Raw genomic sequence first — 26923 nt, 5'->3', positions numbered from 1 at the left:
GCTCTGAAATTAGAGACTTCCTATACTATAAATATTTCATCTAGGACCATATTGGCCTACATGTTAAATAAGAAATGTCATACTAATTAAATGAATGCTTGTGTTATACAAAATTTGGTGGACTGAAGTCCTAGGCATACTTTTGAAGAATGTGGAGTGGTAACCTTTGAGAGACTGTAGCCATTAGATCATCTGGATTATAGAGGAGATACTAGTACACATTATAGTCACCTGGATCTTAGACATTGCAGATTCTTTTTTTTGTTTTGTTTTTACTCTTTTTTTGAGGGGGGGGGGTCTGGTCGTGGGGCCTGAACTCTGGGCCTGGGTGCTATTCCTCAGCTCTTCAGCTCAAGGCTAGCACTCTACCACTTGAGCCACAGAGCCGTTTCCAGCTTTTTTCTTTTTACTTATGTGGTGCTGAGGAATCGAACCCAGGGCCTCGGGTATGCAAAGCAAGTGCTCTACCACTGAGCCATATTCCCAGCCCCACATTGCAGATTCTTAACCCCAGAATTTAGTCAATTGCAGCAACTCAGAATCTACATTTATATATAGCAGGTTCAGATATGGAGGGTTTGTGAGTCATCCTCTAAAAATAGCTTTTATTAGTGTCTAGTGCCAAACCAACTAGCACATATTTAAAACATAGAATTTGATGGACTTTGCTATAAGTCATCATTCATGAAATGATGTTTTCACCATCCCTTTGAGATCTGTCCTTAGACTCTGGACAGCCACCTGTCCTGTCATTAGTAAAATAGTATCTCCTATAGAAGTTTACATGAGAGCTTAGAGTATACACTAAAATTATCTTCCTTTCTTTCAGCCTAATGAAATTTGAGATTTATGTATATTTGAGTACAAAAGGAAGTTGTTCCTTTTCTTATGGAATGGTATTCTAAAATGTGAATGTATCATAGTTTGTCCATTGATGAACATTTGGATTGTTTCCAGTGTGGGTTAGTTACTGTACAAGTAAAATAGCCATGATAATTAACATAGGATTCCTTGTATGGACATAACCATTTCATCTTTTACAGGTAAATACTTAAGTAGAATAATTGTCATATGGTGGTATATATTTAACTTTTTAAGAAACTGTGAAACTCACTCCTTCATTTCCTGAAAATAAACATCTCTTGAATTTGTTTTCCCAGGCTGGCTTCAAACAGCCTCCTCAGATCTCAGCCTCCAGAATAGCTAGGATTACAGGTGTAAAATTCTTCTTAAGGTAGTTCTCACTTTGTACTGTATAATTTGTCAAAAGCATAATTGTTCATTATGAATGCATAAGGAAATGAATGAGGTAGAAAAATTAAAATTTACTGAGTACAGTATAATTTAAACTTTGAGAATTTAATGTGTCATTTCTTTATTCAAAGACAATAGGAAGGGGCTGAGAAGGTGGCTCAGTGGTAGAGCGCTTGCCTTGCATGCATGAGGCCCTAGGTTCGATTCCTCGGCACCACATAAGCAAAAAGAAAAAAAAGCCGGAAGTGGTGTTGTGGCTCAAGTGGTAGAGCGCTAGCCTTGAGCTGAAGAGCTAGGGACAGCACCCAGGCCCAGAGTTCAGGCCCCACAACCGGATCAAAAAAAAAAGACAATAGGAATAGCTTGGACAATTTTTTTGTTTTACTTTTTAAAATTGTTATTATAAAAGTGATGTACAGGCCAGGCACAAGCGTCTTACACCTGTATATCCTAGCTACTCAGGAGTCTGAGATCTGAGATTGTGGGTTTTTTGTAGATATATTTTTATTGTATATATTTTTATTGTAAAAATACTGTACAGAGTGGTTACAGTTACATAAGTGATGTACAGAGGGGTTATAGTTACATAAGTCAAGTCAAGTAATTTTCTTTTTGGACAGTGTCAGCACTTCTCTTGCTCTCTTCCAGAATGCTTGCTTGCTTGCTTTGGGGGGAGGGGGGGATGTGTCAGTCATGGGGCTTGAACTCAGAGCCTGGGTGTTGTCCCTGAGTTTTTTCACTCAAGGCTACACTACCACTTTGAGCCACAGTGTCACTTCTGATTGGTTTTTGCTTTGTTTTTTGTTTTCTGGTAGTTAGATGGAAATAATAGACTCACGGACTTTTCCTGCCCTGGGCTGGCTTTGAACCCCAATCCTCAGATCTCAGCCTCCTAAATAGCTAGGATTACAGGCATGAGCCACTAGTGCTTGGCAACACTTGCTTTCTTGATGTGGAGTTAGCATTTCTAGGCCTTGGCCAAATAGTTCGTCTTCTGTTTGGATCAGCTTTGAACTAATTTAATCCTCATTAGAACTCAGGCAAGGTAGATATTAATGCTGTCCTCAAGTTTGTAGGTGGGCAAAGGTAGAGGCTAAATGTTAGTCCAAGGTAGTGCCTGACAGCATGGTTCCAGAAATACTCAAAGTATATTTGGTAAGCCAGCACTACTTTGTAAACTGATGGTTGGCCGTCAACAGGAAGTTGGAATTTGTAAGCTTTTCACAATTTTGATTTTTCTAGCAGTTTTTTCTAATAATTTTTGTAAATGTGGTGGGCCAGGTTGGATATGAATAGTCCAGCTATACCCTGGATGTTTTTACTAAAAGCAGGAACTTGTGAATACTCAGGTGTGTATATTTATGTGTGTTGTGAATATTTCAGCAATTTAATTCAATTAATTGATGGTTCTGATTATGAAAAACAACTTCTATTTTTAATTATAATACTTAGGGAAGGATGAAGTTTATTTCAAAAACTACTGGTGGTATATTTAGGCAACATTTGAAATTTGAAGTAGAGCAGAGCTGACACAAGTAGCTCATGCCTGTAATCCTAGCTACTCAGGAGGCTTAGATATGAGGATTGTGGTTCAAGCCTGCCCAGACAGGAAAGTCTGTGAGACTCTTACCTCCTAACCACCAGAAAACTGGAAGTAGTGTTGTGGCTCAAAGTGGTAGAGTACTAGCCTTGAGCTAAAAGAACTCAGGGACTGAGTTTGAGCCCCAGGACCAAAAATAAAAAAGAACAAAAGAAGGTAGAGCAGATTCCTTTAACTCAAGGAATTATAGGATCCATCAGTTTTTCTTTCTTTCTTTCTTTTTTTTGGGGGGGTGGGGCGCTCCGGTCGTGGGATCTGAACTCTGGACCTAGGCGCTGTCCCTCAGCTCTTCAGCTCAAAGCTAGTACTCTTCTATTTGAGCCACAGCACCACTTCTGGCTTTTTTTTCTTTTTGCTTATGTGGTGCTGAGGAATCGCACCCAGGGCCTCATGCATGCAAGGCAAGCGCTCTACCACTGAGCCACCTTCCCAGCCCCCATCAGTTTTTCTGATAATGATAGAATGTCTACTTGTTGCCTGTCAGCATAAGCTTGACGCAGGGATTAGAAATTCATTGAGTCATTGTTCCTAAACCACTTTCACCTACCTCACCACCTTATCATTTTAGTAGTATATAGAATTGTTAAGGGGGTGGGGAAGATTTGGGAGAAAAAAAAAAGCAAATACAAACTGGAAGGCTTTGTTTCATTTGAATGCATCTTCTGTTTCCAGTCCTCCTCTTGGCCAGCCCCTTCTAGTCTTTGAATACTTACTTTGCATAAATTCAGACTAATCCTTGACAACATATAAAATACATGAAACATATAAGTAGGTTATAATGCATTGAAAAGTATGAAGGTAAAGTCCATGAGCTTATCATCACTAGTTTCAGAACCAGGTTAGCTACTTTTGTTCCTTCTCTACCCAGTCCTGATATGTATGGCTTACTTTCATAGTTTTAAAAAATCATGTCTATATATTTCTCTAAATAATACTTTTTTTTTTTTGAGCTGTAAGTCTATGTTTTTTGTTTTTTTTTTAGACTGTAACTTTGTTGTTTCAAGAGTCTTCTTGCAAATTGCTGTACATTTAGGGTTCTGTAGGTTTTCATAGTGGACAAAGTCACAGTTTCTTCCCTCTTAGTAAACATTTTTCTCCTTAGATAACAAATAGGCTACACTTTTCATTGTATGTATATACAAATGTCTGTTTCTTTGAGTATATACTTGAGCGTCGGATAGCTACTTCTTTCTAGGTGGCTATACTGGGCTTTTAGGGGAGACATTCTGCCTTTAGCAAAAACAAGCAGAAAGTATTTGCTCATGTCCATTTGTAAAGATATATATTATTCAGGGAAAGTTTTGAGAAAAACCACAGTCGTCTGACTTTCAACATAAATAGCTTCTTTTCGTGTGCTGAACAAAAGTGAGTGGTGCTCCACCACATAGATAGCATGAAGTTATATGCTGGCGGTAGTTAGCACATGCATCCTTCCAGCTCTTTTGTTTGGCCTGCTGAATATTTCTTAAACTTACCTCATCATATTCAGTTACAATTAAAATCTCTTTGATATGACTACCTAGCACTGGATTACCTGTCTATTTATAACATGGTATGTTAATAGCAAAGGCACAGTTTGGATGAATGTTAGTACTTCTACTGTAGATGGTCCCAGCAACCTCTTACCATTTATCTTTGCAACCTATGTTCCGGAACCTTTTTGATAGAGAAGAAATAATAAGTTTAATACTGCTGTGGTGCAGGTAACCATTCAGCTTTTAATAGGAGATTGTGACCATGAGGATTTAATTTAGCTTGGGCAGAACACAGAGTGTGTGAGAAAGAGTAATGGAAGAGGTTTGGACGTGAGTAAAGGGAATAGAGTTATCCCCTGAGATGGGGGAAGCTGCAGGTAGATCACGTTTGGGGAGGGAGGATGGAAGCGTTCACTTTTAGACATACTATTGGAGATAATGTGTGAGTGAAGTGGGAGAGAAATGACTGGACAAGAAAACTTGAGGTTTGTAACTGTAAGACAAATGGGATCATAAAGGGAGCCTTGGACGTGTCAGCTTTAGGAGTTTGAAAGACAAGAAGGAGTTAAAGGAGATGGGAAGAACATGCAGTGAGAACATGTGAAAAAAAAGTGTGCGTGGCATCCTGGAAGATGTAATCTAGTGTAATCTAGTTTCACTATAGCAGAGCCTGAGAAAGGAGCTTTCTTGCAGATGACTTATTTAGGGATTTGTTGATATGAAAAGGCATTGGGAGTCTAGGGGAAGCAAAACTTTTATGGAGCTCATTACTCCCTTGAGCAACTCAAGGAAGTCTTGCGAAGACAAGATTGTGCAAAGCAGAGGGACTATTGATTTACCAGGCTCCATTCCCCACAGATCAAGGGTTTCCCATTCTACTAACATTTTTCCTAACTGCAGGTTTGTGTGTGATTAGATGGCATCTCTTAAGAGTCCCAAGCACCCAGTAAACTAGCGATCAACCAAGAGCAGATGACTGTACAGGAGTGAAAACGTGAGGTAGCTCAGAGGTGTCCTGAGTAGCTAAGATTTCAAGTGCCTGCCTTGTTGGTTTATTTTTTTTTAAATATTTGCCAGACACAACAGCACACATTTCAGCCTATAGAAGATAGTGTACAATTATTTTTTAAATTTTATTTTATTGAAAAGATGCTGTACAGAGGGGTTACATGAGTAAGGTAATGAGTACATATTTTGTCCAGCATTGTTACCCCTCCTTTGTTGTTCTCCCACCATCCTTTCCCTACCTCCTTATCCTCCCCACCCTCCCAAAGTTGTAAAGTTCATTCCCAACATAGTGTCTTATGAGTATCATTGTTACAATGGGTCAAACTGAAACACTTGTTTCAGCGTTTTGTTATTCCTCTTCCCCAAATTAGATAAATGTATATTCAAGATGCAGGGTACCAAAATCAAGTACAGTGACAACGGGATATACCATAGGGGGAAGACCATACACAGGAAACAAAAAAATCACATATATTTTACACATATAATATATGTATACAATATGCATATATTATATATATATCACGTTTTCTTGATTCATTCATCTACTGAGGGGCATCTGGGTTAGTTCCATATCTTAGCTATGGTGAGTAATGCTGCGATAAACATAGTTGTGTATGGCCTTGTTTGTGTAAATGCCCAGAAGTGGGATTACTGGTTCATAGGCGAGCTCTATGTGTATAGTCTTTTTTTGCAAATTTTTTATTGTGATTAAATGATTATATAATATCACAAATTTCAAAGTATTGTGAGATAAATGATGCTTAAAGTCACAAACACATTCTAACCTTCATGGGGCAAATTGTCTATTGTGGTCTATAAAGGTTATGAGTTCTATGGGCTTTGACTATATACAGTTATTTCTTCCACATCAGGTGATATGTACATTCCTTTCCTTTTGCATAGTTTCAGCTGTTCCCTCATTCCCAGTCATTCCCTCCCTCCCATCGCTGCCATTGCTTGGTTCATTTTGATCAATGTCCAGTGCAGCTGATGGGTCCCGCTATTGTATGTTTTCCCGTTTCCCTCTAGTTCTGTGTCCTCCTCCTAGTTTCCCTCTGATGTGCACATATATACCATATATGTGATCAGCATCATGGGGTCATTTAGTAATGATTCAACCAGATGAGTGGAGGTCCTTTGTTTCTTGAGTCTTATTTACTTTGTCATATCACCTTACATTTTGGATTGAATATCCTCTTATCAGGGAGACCATGTGCCATTGTCTGCTTTTGGCTTACCTCATTCAACATGATTTCTTCTAGTTCCATCCATTTCCTTGCGAGTGCCATTATTTTGTCCTTTCTAATGGCTGCATAATACTCCATTGTATATAGATACCACAATTTTTGGATCTATTAATCTGTGGTGGGACATCTAGGTTGTTTCCATATCCTGGCTATTGTGAACAGTGCTGCAATAAACATGGAGCTGCATGTGTATAGTCTTTTGAGGAACCTCCATACTGCTTTCCAGAGTGGTTGAACAAGTTTACACTCCCACCAACAGTGAAGTAGGGTTTCCTTTTGGCCACATCCCCTCCAGCATCTGTTGTTATTAGATCTCTTGATTTATAGCCATTCTAACTGGGGTGAGGTGGAATCTTAATTGTTGTTTTGATGTGCATTTCTTTTATGGCCAGAGAAGTTGAGCATTTCTTCATGTGTCTATTGGCCATTCTTATTTCTTCTTTAGAGAAGTCTATCTTTTAAGTCTTTAGCCCACTTATTAATGGGGCGATTGTTTCTTTGAGGATTTGTTTTTGGAGGATTTAAGTTTTTGAGTTCTAAGTATACTTTATATATGAGGCCCTTATCTGTTGTATAGCTAGTGAAGATCTTCTAATCTGTGGGCTTTCTATTGATCTTACTAGCTATACAGCCTATAGAAGACAGTGTACAATTATTTTCTATCCCTTAAAGGTGCTGACCAGTAATTTTGTAAATAGAAATTGTGTGTTAAATGCAGGACCTTTATTTTATTTATTTTATTTTTTTATTTTGTTGTTGTGGAGCTTGAACTCAGTGGCCTGGCTCTGTCCCTGAGCTCTTTTGCTCAAGGCTGGCACTCTCACCACTTTGAGCCACTGTTCCACTTCTGGTTTTCTGGTGGTTAATTGCCCAGGATGGCTTTGAACTGTGACCCTTAGATTTCGCCTCCTCACAGGGTTACTGGCTTACCAGGACTCTTGAGTTAAAGAATAAACACTTAGGGAAACACATTGACATAAAGATGCCTAGAAACCTTAGTCAAATGTTTCCATCCTTGAATAACTGTCCTACTTACAGTGGCTGTATTTGCTTTTAGTTGCAAAATTTGAATTAACTCATTATAAATATTTTACCTAAAATCATTGTAGTGTATGTGTAATAAAACTGATAAGAATGTCTGAACATGCCTGTGATGATTTTAGGACTCTCTTATAGGAATATAGAAAAATTGTCAATTTCCGTCATCTCCCTTGGCTTGTTACCTACCATTGTTTCTCTCCTTAAATGATGGAGTTAATGAGTATAATAGCACTTCTGGGCTTTATTTCTGTATTGATTTTTGGGTGCCAGTCTTGGGGCTTGAATTCAGCCCGGGTGCTGAGCTTTTTTGCTCAAGGCTAGCTCTTTACCACTTTAGCAACAGTTCCACTTCCAGATTTTTGGTGGTTAATTGAGGATAAGTCTCACAGACTTTCCTGCCTGGGCTGGTTTCTAACCACAATCCTCAGATTTAGCATCCTGAGTAGCTAGGATTATAGGCATGAGCCACCAGCACCCGGCTTGGATTTTATTTTTAAAGTTAACTATAATAACTTGTTTAAAAATAAAATAATGTTTTAGACTATCTTCCTTTTTTTCTTTCTTTAAACAGATAGAAGGACAAGGACAGAATCACAAGCACTGGCTGAAGGTAAATATGTCTTTGGAAAATGATTATTCAAATATAAATGGAAAGTTATTACTTAAATAAAAAGTCCGGATTGGCTATATGTGCTTTAAGGAAAATATCGTATGTTTTGCTATTCTAAAAATGTCTGTAGAAAATATTGTCTAGTTTCTGGTTTAGAATAGGAAGTAGTGGGAAAAGTGTAAGTTAATTAGAACTTTCCTTTACAGCTCTCTTTCAGTAGGAGAGGTGAGTGATTTTCTTTGGATCCCTTTCTAAGTCATTTTAGTTATCACTAGTTGTTGATTAATAAAGGACTAAGTTATAATTTTAGTAGTTTAAAAAAATGAGTGCATGAATATGTTTATATGGGTACATATGTGTATGTATATAATATCTTCTCTTAAGCTTGCATACAAAACATACTTTTTATACATTATCTTAAGTAGGAATTCCACATATTTCTGGGCTTGGTCCTTTTTTAAAAAACACCTTGGTAGTAAAGAATACTTAGTCAAATATATAGTTGTTATTATAAGATCCTGATTACATTTGTAATAAATTACCACTTATTGCTTATAATTACCTCGTAACAAATTAATAGGTAGTAAAACATGTATTTTAATAGATATACATTGTTTTTCAGTTAAAAAATGATCAATTCTAAATGTCTTTTTGTGTTTGACCAAGTCATAAACAAGATGTATTAAATTTCAGAATCAGCCTGTCATTAGAGCTGATGCGATAAATTTTCCCTACAGTCCTTCAGAGTTGTCACAACTTACCTATTTTGTGTTACTTATTGGTCCTTAACAGTTTGTATACAGAGAACTTGTTTGTTAATCAGTGATGCCTATGAATCCTACCTCAGCGAAACGATTGTTGTAATGATTCATAATTGACTAAAATCAAATACCTGGAATTAAGAAGGAAGCCTGTTAGACTAAAGCAGTTACCAAATACAAAAAAATATATCATGACAGAGTAATGTTTTACATTAGAATATTAGCTATAGGAGGGGCTGGGAAGATGGCTCAGTGGTAGAGTGCTTGCCTTGCATGCATGAGGCCCTCAGTTCGATTCCTCAGCACCACATAAGCAGTAAAAGCAGGAAGTGAGGCTGAGGCTCAAGTGGTAGAGTGCTAGTCTACAGCTGAAGAGCTGAGGGACAGCGCCCAGGCCCAGAGTTCAGGCCCTACGATCAACAAAAAAATAAAATAAATAGAATATTAGCTATACGAATAGTTCTACTCATGAATTTTAATTAATGATGAGTCTACAACAGCTGTAATATGAAAATATAAGTATTTTCTATCAATGACAAATTCAGTGGTTTGTTGACTAATCTTGATAGAATTACACATTTTCATATAGAAGTTAGTAAGAAGTTTCCTACTGAGAATAGTAGAATATCACATTCTTTCTGTGGACCCTCCAGATAGAGAACCTCTGTTAATGAAAAGTCAGATTAATCTTATTTTTACCATCATAGTTGAATAAATGGTTTTTTGTGTTATATACAACTTATTTAAAGAAGAATAAATACACTGGTTGTGGTTGTGCATGCCTCTAATCCCCAGCACCTAGGAGTTTGAGGCAGGAGGAAGGAGTTCGTGGCCAGTCTGGGTTACACTGAGAACTGGTCTCAGAAGAAAAAAAAAAGTGAAGCTATATATCCTTTCTGTAAACATATCCTAATGATCCTCATTTTTAAAGTAAGAAGTTTGTGAAATAGCTTTGAACAATCTTTTGTTGCCAATAATAGCAGGAAAAAACAACATTGTTTACTGCAAAAGAGAATTGAAAGTAGATGTTAAACTCTGGAGTTCCCTGCCTATAATAGAGCTTGCATGTTGGCTTGAAGGAACACAAAGTCAATATGTAAACATGAATGTATGTATGTATTTAGCTATCTATATATTTGTGAGATACCGAGTTTTTTTTTTTTTTTTTTTGTCAGTGCTATCCCTCAGCTCTTCAGTTCAAGGCTAGCGCTCTACCAGTTGAGCTACAGCTCTACTTCCAGAGGCAGAGTTTTTAAAGAGAGAATTGTCATAAGTGCTGTTGAAGGAATGTAGATATTACATGCACTGATGTTTACGATCTAGAAACGCAAAAATGCTAACAAGTTTCAGGTAGCCCACCAATACTTTGCAGTGCCTTCAATAGTCAGAATCACGTGCAAGGTTACTATTGCCAGCCTACAGCAGGGAGGGCCTGGAACATTGATACTGCTGAGCCTGTCAAGTCCTGGTGGCAGACTGGGGATTAGGGAATGGCAGGTTCTCTAGTGAGGTTTGGTTGATAGAATAAATAGCACTAATACTGATTTGAAAGGGGCCATTGGAGGGTATTAGACTCACTGTGTTCAAGGTTAGCGCTCTACCACTTGAGGCACAGCACCACTTCTGGCTTTTTTCTGTTTATGTGGTACTGAGGAATCAAACCCAGGGCTTCATGCATACTATACTAGGCAAGCACTCTACCTCTAAGCCACATTCTCAGCCGCCTCCTGATTTTTGTCTCTTGAATGGTTGGGATTACAGACATGAGCTACCATACTTAACAGTATTTTGTCCTTCTTAAGGACAGGATTATTTGATAATCATTGTTCATCAGCCATTAGTTAAAGTTTATAATTATTTTTCCCCAAAAGTTAATTGAAGTATTTAATCAGTGGCTAGATGCTTGCTTGGTGTAAATATTTTAGAATAAATTGACACTAAACTAAAATGGTTGTGCTTGAGTCTTCCTTTGGTGTAGATGGTCCATTCTTGATTAAAGATTCTATTATTTACTAGTGATGACATTAAGCCATTCTACCTGACATCTTCTCAGATGGACATTAAAATAAGAGCCCTTGGTTCATACAGAAAATTAAGGGTACTTCACTTCAGAAAACCTTAACCTTCCAGCTCAAATTATGAGAGAAGGATTTATGCATTTCAGTAAGGGATGGAGCTTTACTCCTGTCTGGCAGATTCTGGCAGATTTCTTTTTGAATTCCCTCCGTTTGTCCTAAGAAGGCGGGGAATGCCGTGTATAGAATATTTGTTTGTACCAGGTAGGAGTGCTTCTGTAACCCTTAGTGACTTGCTTTTTATGAGGATGACTGTTGGTCTTAGGGATCTATTCTGGCTATTATTGCCGTAATGCTTAAGAACAACTATTGAAAATAAATTCAAAGATAGTTAAGGGAAGATAGTGAGGGAAATATTGCTGTCTAAATATTGCTTTAATATCTTAGCAACAAACATTTGCTTGCTAATCTTGCTCTTGATTTTTCTTAACCATTGGGGAGTTTATATTTGAAGAATACGTTTATAGGTAACTAACACATTCCATTTCATTTGACCTAGAGATAACTTCTTTTATGAATGCCATTGTATTAAGTATTCTCTTTTGATGACTAAGCTTTTGTACTTGAATTGCTCATTCATTAATTACCATGGTTTAAAAAAAAGGGGGCTGGGAATGTGGCTTAGTGGTAGAGTGCTTGCCTAGCATGCACGAAGCCCTGGGTTCAATTCCTCAGTACCACATAAACACAAAAAGCGGGAAGTGGCATTGTGGCTCAATTGGTAGAGTGAGTGCTAGCCTTGAGCAAAAAAGAAGCTCAGGGACAGTGCCCAGGTCCTGAGTTCAGGACTCAGGACTGGCAAAACAAAACAAAACAACATTATATTGAGGGGGGAGGGAAAGTGGGAAAGAAATGAGGGAAGGGGGGTAACAAGTTCAACAAGAAATGTACTCACTACCTTATGCATGTAACTGTAACCCCTCTGTACATCACTTTGACAAAAAAATTAAAAGTCTATCAAATAAATAAGAAAAGTTAAACATGCAAGAAAAAGTACATTGAAACTGGTTGTGTGACAGAATGCTAGAGACTTGAGTTCCAAATATGAAGATGATTTAGACTTTTTCAGTGTTTGGATCAACTTTCCTATAAAACTCATTGAAAAACTAACATGTTCTATTATTAGTAAACAGTACCAAGGAATAGAAGGAACTTATGTAAAAAGTAGAGTTGAAAGCAAAACTATTCCAGTACAGAGAGAAAAGGTATAGACCATTGTTACAGTATAATCGAAAGTGGAATATTAGAAAGCCAAACATAGGACTGGGCCTGGTGATGCATGCTTGTAATCTTGGTCTTCCAGAGGCTCAAGCAAGAGGGTTACAAGTTTGAGGCCTACCTGGGTGACATAGCAAGACCCATGTTCTAAAAGTGAATAGACAAAAAAAGAAGGAAACAGCTAAGTAAACCAAATTTAGGAATGAGTGTGTATGTGTGCATACATAAATAAAATGAAACGAGGGGAAAAGGGTAAAAAGTACAGCAGTGTAGCTCACTGGATACTGATGAAAGTGAACTATATGTGTAACTCGTGGGTAAAGACGTGAGGGAGGGACTGGAAGAGTAAGGGAAGGGAAGACACTATACAAAAGGAAACGTTCTCATTACTTGCCTTATATAATGGTAACAAAAGGAAATGTTCTCATTACTTGCCTTATATAATGGTAATCCCTGTAATCACCTTTAGAATAACAATAAAGTAAATAATAATTTAAATAAATAAAATGACCAAATAGATGATCCTCAAAATGAAAGGATGGTTTAACCTTAGAAAATAAGTTCGTGGTTGTTTCCCATATAGTATAGAGTAAGTGGCAAAATGACAGTTATTATAATGATAGCAGTTTGCTTCAGAATAGTAGATCCATTTTATGTAAAATCAAAATGTTTTCAATAATTTTTGTTGTAATTTCACAATTACATGAAGAATAAAAGGCCAAGAATAGCTAAGACAATTATGAAAAATTATTACTTCATTTATAGCACAGCCACAAAGATGAGAATTGTACTATTACCACAAATGGTACCATCAAGAGAATGTTAGATATGTTAGAGACCAAGAGAAGGAAGTATTTCCCTTGTATATAAGCATCAGAATTGCTAGTCTAGAATTTCTGTTCAGAATTTCTTAAACTCTTGGGAAGATGAATGGTAGTATGTCTAAAAGTCAAGTTCAGAAAATGTACCACTCAGGAATTTTAAACAGAATTTTATAAAGAGGATTGATTACAAAGATAGTAGGCTGGAAGAGTAAAGTGAAGAAGAGATAGAAGACATTGAAAACAATAATGAGAGAGATGAGCTCTCACTATTACCATGCTGGAACCCATAGGCTCTACCTGCCTCTAATCAGGGCATTGGATACTGGCATTATCCTATTTGTACTACTTGAATAACTTCTAACATCTCCCAACTGGCTTTCTCTACCTGCCAGTCCCTCCTATAACACAACCTAACAGCACTCAGCTGGTAAGGATGTCTGGGAAGTATCACTTACAGCTTATCAATCCCAGTAATACAGAGTATTAGCAGTATAGCCCCCCTTCTCTGAAAAGGCAGATATGGGGTTGAAAGAGAATAGAATAACAATTAGCACTGGAGACAAACGAAATTAATATACACTTAACAGAAAAATGCAAAAATGCATTCATTTTTACTGAAAATGCAAATAAAAATATCAACTAGAAAGAAACTCAAAAGAATGCATATCTTTTTATTTATTTATTTTGGTTGGTGTGGAGCTTGAACTCTGAGCCTGGGGCTCTTCAGCTCAAGGTTAATGCTCTGCCATTTGAGCCACAACACCACTTCCAGTTTTCTGGTGGTTAATTGGAAATAAGAGTCTCATGGATGTTCCTGCCTGGGCTGGCTTTGAACCATGATTCTCAGATCTCAGCCTCTTGAGAAGCTAGGATTATAGGCATGAGCCACTGGCACCTGGCAAGAATACGTATCTTTACAGTAAAAAACAATTGTTGAAAAGGAAACATGCTTTTCAGGTACTGGTTATTTTAGGAGAGGTGACAGGAAGAGAAATTGGTTGGGGGATTTTGAGAGGTTAACCAAATAGAAGAAGAAGAGAGGACATGTGAAAAAAATTCAGTCAGGGGCTGGGAAGTTGGCTCAGTGGTAGAGTGCTTGCCTTGCATGCCAGAGGCCCTGGGTTCGATTCCTCAGCACCACATAAGCAAAAATAAAAAATAAAAAAAAATTAAAAAAAATTCAGTCAGCAGTCTGTCCACATGTTCCACTTCTGCATATTCAACTAGTATTGATGAAAGTATTCAGGATAGTAGTTGTATCTATACTGAATATATGCATGTAGTTTCCCTTATTATTACTTAAACATTCCCATCTTGTACCATTCTGAATACTCCTATGGTATTCACTGATGGACTTTCACCAGCCCTTCCTACACCCTTCATTGTACACCCAGTGTACAGCTCCGACCATAATTTGCATAGGTGGCCTGACCTTTAATGACTGGAGGTCTTGGAGAGTACCAGTAATCTTTAAATCAAACTCAGATGCCATAGCAATGTAATACAGTTGTTGTGGTTTACTTCCATGTTTTGATTTCATAGCTTACTATATGTACTGTTTGTGGCCTGTTATCCTAGTCTTTAAAATACCGTCAATGTAGCAAAACATAATTAATTTTGACCTGTCTTTCTAGTTTAATTAGTTTTCTCTGCATAAATTGTTCAGAAAAATGTTTTAAGCATCTAGTTCTGTTAATGCGTTTAGAAACGCCGTTGATCTGGCTGGTTGAGCAGGTGCCAACAGGTACTTGGTGAAGTGCTTCTCAATGGAAGGTCTGTGGAAAGAATTCCATTGAAGTGTGCAGAAAAGCAGATACAAAGGGTCCAAAGAGAAAGGGAACCTTGGCCATGGTCTAGAAGAAGTTACAAGCAGGTCATTGTGGTTAGACAGACATGAATACTGCACAGTGACAGGAGACGAGGACAGAGTAAGTCACTGAGAGATATAGGGTTTTATAGGAATTGGTAAAAATTTGGATTTTATTCTGTGTCTAACCATTGCATAGTTTTGAACTGGTCAAAAATGTGGTACCATTTATATTTTTACAAGATTACTTTGTTTTTATGTAAGAATCTGTATAGGGTAGGAGGTGAGGTAGTCCTGGCAAGAAGCAATAGTGTCACAGACCAGGGTGGTGGAACAGAGAAGCCACAGCTTCCTTAGACATAATGACAAAACTGTGTTAAGGAGGCAGTGGCTATTAGACTGATGATCTTGACAGGTGGTGAGATGAAGATGTAGGAACTGATCATTAGAATGTTGCTAAGAGCATGCTGGGTACTTGTCCAGTGATTTCAGTAATGTGGGGTTGGGGCAAAAGCCAAGAGATAGTGAAGGAGAAGAAGAAAAGCCAATGAACACCAGTGACCTTTTTTTAATTTTTATTTATTTTTATTTTTTTATTGTGAAAATACTGTACAGAGGGGTTACAATTACAAGGGCAAGATCATGAGTACATTTCTTATCAAGCATTGTAGCCTTCTCCTTTGTTTCCCCTTCCCATCCTCCCCCCCCAATCCTCCCCCCCCAACCCCCCCCCCCCCCCCCCACCAACATTGTAAAGTTCGTTTTCAACGTAACAACTTGTACATCTCATTGTTGCAGTGGGTCCACCTGTATCCCTATTTAGACAATTTGTTTTTCCCCTTCCCCTCCACAAATTATACCGACATCAAATACAGTGAAAGCAGGGGTTATATCGTGGGGGAAGGACATACAAAGCAACAAAGAAATAATCTTATAAATGTGTTAGAAACAATCGCATGAAAGAAAAAAAACATTTGAATACATATCTTAGGGTTCATTTCCCTAACATCAACTTATCTGACCTTTTCTGCTTGACTCAGACATATACTAGATATTGCAAATAAGGGAAACCATTAAGATACACCAGTGACCTTTTTAAAGGAATTTTACTTGCAAAGAAAAGTAATGGATTGGGGAAGGTGCTGGAGGGGAAAAGAGAATTAAAGTATGTTGTTATTTTAACATAGGAGGAATAAATGTATTTAGTTCAAAGAGGAGGAGACTGGAAAAGAAAAACTGTGAAGTAGATTTGAAACTGAGGAGATTTTTGGAGAATGTCAAATAAAGAAAGTATCTTGAGAAGGAGTATGAATTGAGTGCAAAGCTATTGATATTCTGAAAACTGCCCTTTGAATTGAGATAGATGCAAGTTTCAGTGACCTTACAGAGATACCTGCGTAGTTGTGAATGCATAAAAGACAGACAGGAATGAGTTAGGAGAATTGGAATTGAAAATGTAGAAAGCAGTAATGACAGACATTTGCCAGTCTTACTATTGTGGGGACAGGAAAAACAGTGAAGTGGTAGTAGGTACAGGGTGATAGCTCTGTGGGTGTAGGTGCATGGAAGTAGGAACAAGGTTGTAGGCACATGAGAGTAGGTGTGTGGTAGTAGGTGCATAGTAATCATGAGGTGGTGGCAGTGTGCTGGTGGTAGTAGCCGTGTGGTGGCAATAGCTGTGTGACGCTAGAAGGTGTGTGGTGGTAACCGTGTGATGGTAGTAAGCACAATGGTGGTCGTAGCTGTGTGATAGGTACAGGTATGAAGTAACTGTGTGCGTGTGATGGTAGTAGTATGCTGTAACCACATGGTGGTAGCCATGTGAGGGTAGTAGATAGTAGTGTGTGGTGATAACAGTGTGATGGTTGTAGGCGCAAGTAGGAGGCACATGGGAGTTATTGCGTGGTAGTGGTAGCTGTGGAGGTAGGCACATGGAAATGGTAGCTGTGTGGCGGTATGCATGTGGTGGGAGTAGGTGCATGGTATTAGGAGGTAGCTGTGTGATGGTGGGAGGTGGGAGGTAGTAGGCACATCGTCGCTGTGTGATGGTGGGAGGTAGTAGGCACATAGTGGCTGTGTGATGGTGGGAGGTGGGAGGTAGTAGGCACATAGTCGCTGTTTGATGGTGGGAGGTAGTAGGCACATAGTCGCTGTGTGATGGTGGGAGGTAGTAGGCACATAGTAGCTGTGTGATGGTGGGAGGTGGGAGGTAGTAGGCACATAGTCGCTGTGTGATGGTGGGAGGTAGTAGGCACATAGTAGCTGTGTGATGGTGGGAGGTGGGAGGTAGTAGGCACATAGTCGCTGTGTGATGGTGGTAGGTATGAGGTAGTAGGCACATAGTGGCTGTGTGATGGTGGGAGGTGGGAGGTAGTAGGCACATAGTGGCTGTGTGATGGTGGGAGGTGGGAGGTAGTAGGCACATAGTAGATAGTAGGTATGTAGTAGCCATATAGCAGTGTGATGATACAGGGCACGTCGTAGTAGCTGTGTGATGGTAGTGAGCACATGGTAGGATGCACATGATAATTGTAGCTGTTATGGTAGTAGGCTGGACAAAAGGAAAAGTGACACTAAACAGTATTCAGATTGTAGTAAGTATGTCAGAAGGGTAAGGTAGGTGGAAAGGTAGAAAATAAATCACTTTCAAAGGTATGCTGTTATTTGTGCTTTCCCATATTCCTGAGGATGATAGACAAATACCACTGCATGCAGCCATTGAGTGAGATGGAGACATGAACAGTTATACCCAGGCCAGCCTGGAACCACATTCCCCTATTTCTGCTTCCAAACTGGCTAGGATAACAGGCTCAAGCCACTAACTCTATCAGGCTAACAAAGACATTTTTGATTGTATCTAGTGGGTAGAGTCCCAGCAGGCTGCTAAGTATTCTACAGGGTGAGGCAGACCTCCACAATAGAGGAATTATCTAGACCAAAACATAAATAGTGCTAGGGCTGACAAACACTATGCCAGACAAACAGTCATTGTCAATCTAAATGTTGGTATATGAGATAAAACAAAAAGAAACTCTAAATTATCCAAGGCTAGAGTAGGAACAGGTCATTTTCTCTGAGGGGTGGGTGGTATGTATGATAAAGAACTCCATAATCACTCCTTTCTGCCTCTGATACCTGTTGATAGTCTTCTGTTCTGAGGACTCATTTTAGGACAGCATGTCAGCAATTTTGTTTTTTGGTGCCAGTCCTGGGTGGGGCTTGAATTGGGGGGAGGAGCAGGGGAGAGGTGGGGGGAGAGCACTGTCCTTGAGCTTTTCCAGTGCTCTACCTGTGGCTTTTTGGGTAGTTTAATTGGAGAGATAAGATTCTCACAAACTTGCTTGCCCCAGCTGTCTTTGAACCACAATTCTAAAATCTCAGCCTCCTGAGTAGTTAGGATTATAGGTATAAGTCACCAGTTTTCATGAGTATTTTTTTTTAAAACACTTTATTTATTTATTTATTTTGGTCTGCCGTGGGGCTTGAACTCTGGGCCTGGGCGCTGTCCCTCAGCTCTTCAGCTCAAGGCAAGCGCTCTACCACTTGAGCTACAGCGCCACTTCCGGTTTTCTGGTGGTTTATTGGAGATAGGAGTCTCACGGTCTCTCCTGCCTGGGCTGGCTTTGAACCGCGATCCTCAGATCTCAGCCTCCTGAGTAGCTAGGATTACAGGCGTGAGCCACCAGCGCCCGGCTTCATGAGTATTTTTGACACAAATGATATGATTTGGAATTTTGAGACTAATTGAAGACTGTTTTGCATTAAAGGAGTAGAGCTATTGTTAAGAATTAGAAGTGACTTTATGATCTTTGGTTTGCAATATGAAAACAGTTACCATTTATTTGTTAAAGCTTTCTGTGTGTTTGACACTTAGGGTCAATGCTTAATCTGTCAAACCCTCCCAGTAAACTATTGATAATGATAGGTAATCATCTCTGTTGTACCAGTCTGAAAATGAAACCCAAAGAAGCTGCCTACCATATTTGAAATAAAACAGCTAGTAAGCTACAGTTGGAATCTGATTTGATACCATAGATTAAACTCAACACTGAATATGTACTACTTTCTTCCTGTCAAAAACAAACAGTGCTTTTGCAGATATGGTTGTTCATCTAGCCATAGTTTTTTCATTTGTGCCAGTCCAGGGACTTGAACTCAGGGCCTGGATGCTATCCTTGAGCTTCTGTGTCCAAAGCTAGTACTCTGCCACTTGAGCCAAAGCCTCCACTTCAGCTTTTTGGTAGTTCATTGGAGATAAGAGTCTCATGGGCTTTCCTTCTTGGGCTGTCTGTGAACCGTGATCCTCACATCTCAAGCTTCTGAGTAGCTAGGATTACAAGTGTGATCTATAGCACCCAGCTTAGCTACAGTTTTGATATATATATATCTGATTTCAGTTTTTGTTAGGAAATTTGTATTTAGAAAAAAATATTACACATATCTTTGAAAGCTTTTACAAATAAAAACAGTGGAATGCTGAATTTTCAAAATTTCAAAAATGTATTGAATAAAAATTTAGTAATGAGTTCAAGGTAATTTGGATATGATATAGGAGAAAAGGCTTATCTTTTCTTACACGTGAAAACTTTGCATAAAACTTTATAAATTATATATATATATAATGAAAATTTAAATATTTCTTTCAGCTAACCTAGCTTTAGCTAATCCACTTAGGTAAAACATTATACAGTTAGAACATGGAATATGCAATGAAAGTATTAAATAAGAAGATAGATCTTGAGTGCATATTTGAAAAGAAAGATCCCTTAGTATTTATCATTCACATTTATCAAACAAATTCTGAGAAATTTGTTTTGTCTCTCAGACTTTGACTTCTAACAAGTTACTGTTATACCTGCATATTTGTTTCCTCCGGGAAACGGACAAGAACATTAACCAATGTTAGGAAGTAGTGGAGGAGGAGTGGATAGGCAGCCCTGGTAACCACAGATGATAGTGCTGCTCAAACCTCAAATGGAGGTAGAAAGTCCCTTCTTTCGCTAATAAGCATATTGTTGCTTTTAAGTTTTTGTTTCATTTACATATGTCTGCAGTTCAGTTTTTGGGAGGGAACTGTACTGCAATTGGAGGTAGGGCGGGAGGGAATGAACATCTATCTCTGTTACGTGGCCCGCCTTTCCTGTAGTCTTCAACTTCCAACTTTGAGCCTGGTTTCCTGAGTGTTCCTGATACTGTTCCTATTATCTTCAATGTGTAATGGCATGTTCTCAGGCAAGAGTTATGCCAAAAGTGCCTTATGTTACTTTTTTCTTCTGCAAACTTTTAAATTTTATAATTGTTGGCTCCTTATGTGTTATTTGTGCTAACTTTTAAGTTATATACCATATATAGTTGCATATTCAATCTAAGAGGTAAGCAAAGTTTGATCAATTTAAAAGATGAAAGATATAAGAAATATTGGTGTTTGTATGATAATTTTTAAATGGGTCATTAATTGTAAACTTTCTTCAGTCTAATGGTTAAAATGTAGTTTGGAAACTATTTTCTTTATATTACCGATAGGATTTGTTTCAGCAAGAAGGAAAATACCCCTATTTTAAACTGAAGGTCTCAATATTTACTTATTTGAAAGATTGAGTACTGATGTTACTTTAGGTTGTCACAGGTTTTAAAGGAACAACATTAACATAGATACTAGAATGTAAATTTTGCAAATTGCATGTAAAAATTAATCATTTTTTCTCAGTTTGATTAATGTAACTTTTTGATATATGGGGCAAGACAGGAGCTATAAAGTCAGCCAAATGCACTTTTGTTGTTCCAAATTTTCACTACCAGGAGCATATAAACCCGCACCTGTTGGTAATTATGAGCAAGCCAGCCTTTGCCGAATCCCAGGCCTCTGCTTAACATTTTTTACTGGAACTAAATGATGTTGCCATTTTTATTTTTAGGTTTGCTGGCATGGGTAATCTCATTAAGGTGCTAACCAGGGACATAGACCACAATGCAGCACATTTTTTCTTGGACTTTGAAAGTAAGTCTCTTTAGCCCTTCACAGCTGGTGCTTATGGTAAAGGTGAAAGATTAATTATATTCACACCACAGTGAAGGCCAGTCAGAGAATTTGTTAATTAAACATGGGGATCAAATTTTGCATGATTTTTCCTTAATCATAGGCAAACATCACCATCATATGTATAATTCTTCAGTTTCTCATTTGCTAAAATCATGTTGAGTCTGTAGCCAGTGATGTCTTTTCATTAGTCCATGAAGCAAGTAGCCTTATGATGAATATTCTTAGTAGTATGCTTTAGTGACTATGCCAGTTTGTAATCTTTAAAAAATAAAAATTGTGCTGCATATCCAAATCAATACATTAACTTTCACAAATATTACTAATAATCAATTTTGATTAGAAACACATGCTGTATTTAAAAGCATTCAGGAAGTAGGCTTTATTTATAATTCTGCTGATTTAAGATGAGATGCAAAGGTGAGCTTTGGCCAAACCTCTTAATATTTGACTTTGACATATTGTTTACTGCTACGTTACCAAAATCAGATGTAATTCTTGATCAGAAATTTCTTTTTCAGAATCCTAGCACTATTGGAATACTAAAGAATTTTTCATTATAAGGCCATTAATGAAACTTGTCTTTGGAGAATTTTAAGAGGAATTAGAGCAACAGTTGTGCCATTGTGTACAGGAAAAACCATATTTCACCTCTAGGTCCTACATATCAACATCTTGAGAACACTGTATGCTGCCTCCAGAGCACAGTCTGGGTAACCTGAAGGATGAATTCATGGCCTAATGAACGTTTTCCCTTACTTTTTTTTTTTTTTTAAGTAAATTTCAGATGTTCTTTTTTATAAAGGGATATTTTCTCTTTTCTCATTCTTGTCTTGACAGGTACCTTAACATGGGGAATCTTCTTAAAGTTTTGACATGCACAGACCTTGAACAGGGGCCAAATTTTTTCCTTGATTTTGAAAGTGAGAAGATGATTTTATATCTATTTCTCTTTGCCTGCGGTAGACTGCGTTTGTCTTGCACTAAATGAATGTTTCCACTTCATCTTTAATCGCTTTGCATGACTGAGCTATGAATTGTCTTAATAGAATTCTGGTGCCTTCTAGAACTGGAAATCCTATTTTATAGATTTAATTTTGATAAAATGACTGATTTTTGTATGAGATTTTATATCTCTTAAAATTGGAGATTTTATGATTTGAGACCTGCTCTAATGAAAACATTTTCATGAAAAGAACCTTAATGAAAAAGACAAATACTACCTCAAGATTCATTAATAAAAGCATTGTTTGGGAAAAGTCTTTGCAGTTGCAAAAATTGATTGGGCTTCAGTTACTTTGTGTATATTAAAGTACTTTAAGTAAAATTCTCTTTATGAAGGCCATTCAGAGCTCAGTAATTTGGGCATAATATTAAAAGGTAAGTGTGAACCTAAATTATTAAACCATCAGATAATTTGAAAGTTAAAATTTACTTAAGGATTTACTTTCTATAAATAAAAAGCAAAACAATAGGTTCACAGACCTTTAAGTAATTTGCCTTCTGTTTGTTTGTGTTGCATGACCTATTGTAGTATGGTCTAAGAGTGGCAGGTAAGTGTCATTGATCTCTGCATGCTGCAAAGCTTTTGCTTTTTTTTGGCTGTTGGTTATTGCTTTAGCTTGTCTGGTTGTCAAATTGGAAAAAAAAAAGATACTGGTGTTTAAAGTGAATGTTGCTATTTTAACTGATTTTAGAAAATTGTTAGGAAAGGGTGAAGAGATAGCTTTTAGGTTTTAAATTGTGTGCTCCCTCACATTCTTTGGTTAAAACATTTCAACAGACTTTTAAAAGCTTAAAGTTTGTCTTTTTCTAATCTTAAAAGCAAAACCCTTAAATGCCAAGAGGCATTATCTTTTCCACCACCTTTAATTCAATTTTTGTGATTTAAAAGAACAATTTATTCTATGAATCATTTACTTAATGTTTTTACTTTAAGCCAGGGCATTTTATATAAAACTGTCAGTTTATGGCATGATCCATTTTACAGAATATTTTATGATCGCTGCTGTTTATCTTCTTGTATTACATGACTAAATGATTGCTTATTATCTGGGGGTTGTGTGCAAGCGAGTAAGGAGTAGTGATGCTAGTATCAAGCCATATTAAATTGAGAAAAACGTTATTAAATGATTATTAGTTTTCTTGACCCTTCTCAACAATTTACCACTGCTCTTTTAAGTGCATGTTTAGCATGAATTTTAATCAGCTTGGGGATGTTAAGCAAATTGCTGACTTGAAGATTATTCTTTCAGATGAGGCAACTTACATTAAAGCTGTACTTTAGCTTATTTGCATCTGTTTCAATCTTGGTCTTGTACATTTTTCTGCTATTCTTTCTTCTTTTTCTTCTTTGTCCCAGATTCCTTTACATTTGCAGAATCTTGGCTTTGATACAGTCAAGATCTTGTTCAAGACTTGGCACTTGATCTTTTTATAAAACTAGCATTAGGTTGTGGTCAAGTGGGAAGCATGAATTTAAATATAAAAACTTGAAAGATTTTTAAGATCTTGACTTTCTAGTCTTTTGATAGTTGCACCATTGTTCTTGAAATTTAAGTAGTTAATTTAGTGGCAGAAAAAGGTCAAAATTACAACATTAATAACTAATAATGTAGAATTAGGCATAAAATGTTAACTTCTGAAAGGCAGACAAATGTTTAAATACTTGTTGCCTCTGTCAGCCAGTGCAAAATTTCAGTTGGCACCGATACTCTACAAGTGAAATTTAGTGAAAATGTACATACATACATACACACACACACGTGTGTGTGTGTGTGTGTGTATATATATATACATATACATACATATATATATATATGCCAGACAAGAGTTGACTCATTACTTCATACTTAGATTCTAACATTACTGGACGCTTTTTTGTGTGTTTGTTTTAATCACTTATCAGTTTGCGTATCTTAAAATAGTCGGTGCATGAGAACGTTGTCATAGTGATTTTGACCAATTAGATGGGTCAGTTCAGATTATTTTATACCAGATTCAAACTTTCCAGATCTATTTGCTAATTTAAATAAAATCACATTATTAAAAACTACATGAGGTAGTTAATAAATTAGTTACACTATTTTCATCATTCTAAGTGGCTAAATTTAGCTGAGTACACCATCTCTACAAATGAGGAATATAGATTTATATGTCTGTATAGCTGTATTCTTGCATCAGATTGTATACAAATTTAGTATTTGTTTGCACTTGAAACATGATTTCATGGATTCCATGAAACAAAATTCTAGTTAGAGTGTATAAAATGAACTTTTAAATTAAGTCACTTCTTCCCTAACTCTCTCTCTTTTTCCATCCTTCCAATCACTTAAGTTCAGTGAATATAGCTTAGCTACTATATGCCAGGCAGTCGGTACTGGGGATGTAAAGGTAACTGGCTAACATCTGCCTTGAGGACACTCTGAGTCTAGCAGGACAGATAGACATACAAGCTCAGTTTTATTTACATTGTTTACGTTCAGAGGTTAGAGTAGAAGGGATTAGCTATGAGTAGAGTGAACAAGCACAGAGGCTTTTCTGATTTGATGTTTCACTAGTTTTTTGGAGGATGAATTCAGATATTTCAGACTAATTTGATGAGAGACACAGGAAACAGGAACTTGAACAAAGATCTTAGATTTTGCAATTTCATGTTCAGTGAAATGGTTTTTTCAGACAGAGGAATTTTTTTTCTTAAATTCTACCTAGGTGATAAGATTTTATTTGTATTTTATGAAATAATGGTTGTTATAAGCCCAAAATTGTCCTATCAGGCATAGTAGCTATGAATCTAATCATTAAGAAAAAAAAAAACACTAAATGAGACCTGAAAAGCCTCTTCTAATTCTTGAAATTTTCTACTATATGAAAACATTGTTAGTTTGTAACTTATTCTAATGAGCAATGTACTTTTATCCAGAGGCTCACTAATTCTAGTTCATGGGACAAGAGAGACTTTGATTTGTGCCCATTCCAAACCTTACCAGAGTGCTTTATAAGTGATACAAGTTCGGTATTTATAGTTAAATATGCTTTACTTATACCCAGGTAGATCAGAATAGAAGTGTAAATAGAGAAATGGCCTTTATAAATGAGAATAGAGTCTCCTCTCTGATTCTTTGTCGGCTTTGCCTTTTCCATTTAGTCATACATTGCTCCTATTTAACATCTTTTTGTGTTACCCGTCTCCCTCCCAATTATTTAAAAATATTGACACACATTCTTTAGTCTAACTTTAGTTTTTCTATTTTATCTCTTTTCATATTTTCAATTGCATTTGTCCTATACTTCATTCTGGTAGCATAGGTAATTTTCCTTATGTAAAACTGTGCACAAAATTGATCAGGGATTAAAATGCTTTGGGCCCTCCTTTACTTATGTCTATACCTTCTCATTCATTAAATAATGTTATAGAAAATCCACTACTCATATGTAGTTTGGATACTATACCAGTAGTATATAATACTCATTTTGGTCCCTGCCTTAATGAAACTTATGGAGATAGATTGTAAATAGTTATGGAGAGAATGAATACCAAATTAAAGCAGGAAACTTCTCTTACACAATTACAGTTGTTTGGGGGGGGGGGTGTTAGTGCTGCCCTGAGTTTTGCTCAAAGCTGGCACTCTACCACTTGAGTTCACAGCTCTACTTTGGGCTTTTTGGTGGTTAATTGGAGATAAGAGTATCCCAGACATTTCTTTCCTGCTTGGACTGGATTCAAGTCGCAGTCCTCCAATCATAGCATTCTGAATAGCTGAAATTACAACGTGAGCCATCAGTGCCTGTCTCACAATTATAATTTTTATGTTGGCTTAAATTTTTTTCAAAATTTTTCTTTTCATAGCTAATTTTTATTCTTTTTTTGATCACATATCCTCAATTTTAGGTTAATTTTAATGATTGTGTCCCTATAGGAAATTGGTGTGTATTTATTAAAATATTTTACTGGTAAGAACAATTAAAACATGCCTAATTTCTCCTTAAAAGCTATTAAAACTTAAGTTTGATAAGAAATCTATGTCTACTCTCAATAGTAGATGCATTATTTTGCAATCAGCCGAGTATCCTTTTGTTAATAGGCTTAATGATACGTTTTCTTGAGGTAGTGAAGCCATTCTTTGCAATGAAAAAATCAAAGTGACAAGTCTTGGTTGCATTATGTAATGCCATTTTTTTGGGGGAAAATCTTTTTCCTTCCCTGGCATCTCAGCCTTTTGCATGACTTGCTTTCAGTACAGTAGTGCTTACTTGTCTGCTATTTGTTTGTCTTCATTTCTACAGCAGTCTTCAGCAGCTTTCAAAATTATAAATGTGACTTTCCTGTGACAGTCTTAAAAAGGCTTAATCAGTGTGGTGCTGGGTATTTTTCCCACCCTTGGGAAATTTTATAAATTTCTTAGTGTTTATTAAATCTTTACTAGTCATGAACTACTTACAAGGTCTATTTAATTCTAGCTGATAATGTTTTGTTTGTATGTAAGTCTCAATGTCACATTTTTATGTTAATAACTAGTCACCACACCAAAAATACATATTTTATTTACACAAATGCCTTTGATATATAATGGCTAAAATATTGTCCTTTGTCATGAATTCCCACTTCATAAATTCAAACTATAATATGTTTCCACTATTGATGTTATGTCTATAGTTCCACAATTCCATATGAAAAAGTATAAAACTGTCATTTTTGCATGTAGAAAGTATTTTTCTCTGCCGATCTGGTGTAAGTATAAAGTTTTGCGATTGCTTCATTCAAGTGTGTGTCTATTATTTTGGAAAATGTAGTCTGGCAGAATGTGAAAACATGTTATTAAAATGACAGTCCCTGAGTTTGAAAACATGTAGTCACTTAGCTGCAACACTGGTATTTGCAGTAAGCTTTTGTAGCTTTGGACATAGCTTTAGTTTACCAATTGACTTCTCTTGTGCAATTATCTTATCAGAGTGTTTTTATT

General features: G+C 37.0%; 1 protein-coding gene across 8 annotated transcripts in view; it reads left to right on the top strand.

Annotated features, from left to right (window-relative positions):
- Cyrib (CYFIP related Rac1 interactor B) overlaps positions 1-26923 on the top strand; it is a 114281-nt gene that overhangs the window by 68309 nt on the left and 19049 nt on the right. For 4 of the 8 annotated variants that reach the window (XM_042699923.1, XM_042699921.1, XM_042699924.1 and 1 more), the window contains 2 exons: positions 8200-8238; positions 21801-21883. In XM_042699923.1, the coding sequence (XP_042555857.1) occupies positions 21811-21883 (73 nt within the window). In that variant the 5' untranslated portion in view covers positions 8200-8238; positions 21801-21810. Of the gene's footprint in view, positions 1-8199; positions 8239-20836; positions 20922-21800; positions 21884-26923 lie in introns of those variants that run through there. The other 4 variants (XM_042699922.1, XM_042699927.1, XM_042699926.1 and 1 more) reach the window with 3 other exon arrangements.

The sequence above is a fragment of the Dipodomys spectabilis genome, unplaced genomic scaffold (assembly GCF_019054845.1).
Source record: "Dipodomys spectabilis isolate Male_0828 unplaced genomic scaffold, ASM1905484v1 ptg000264l, whole genome shotgun sequence".
Classification (NCBI taxonomy): Eukaryota; Metazoa; Chordata; class Mammalia; order Rodentia; family Heteromyidae; genus Dipodomys; species Dipodomys spectabilis.
This window is presented reverse-complemented; position numbering and strand designations above follow the sequence as displayed.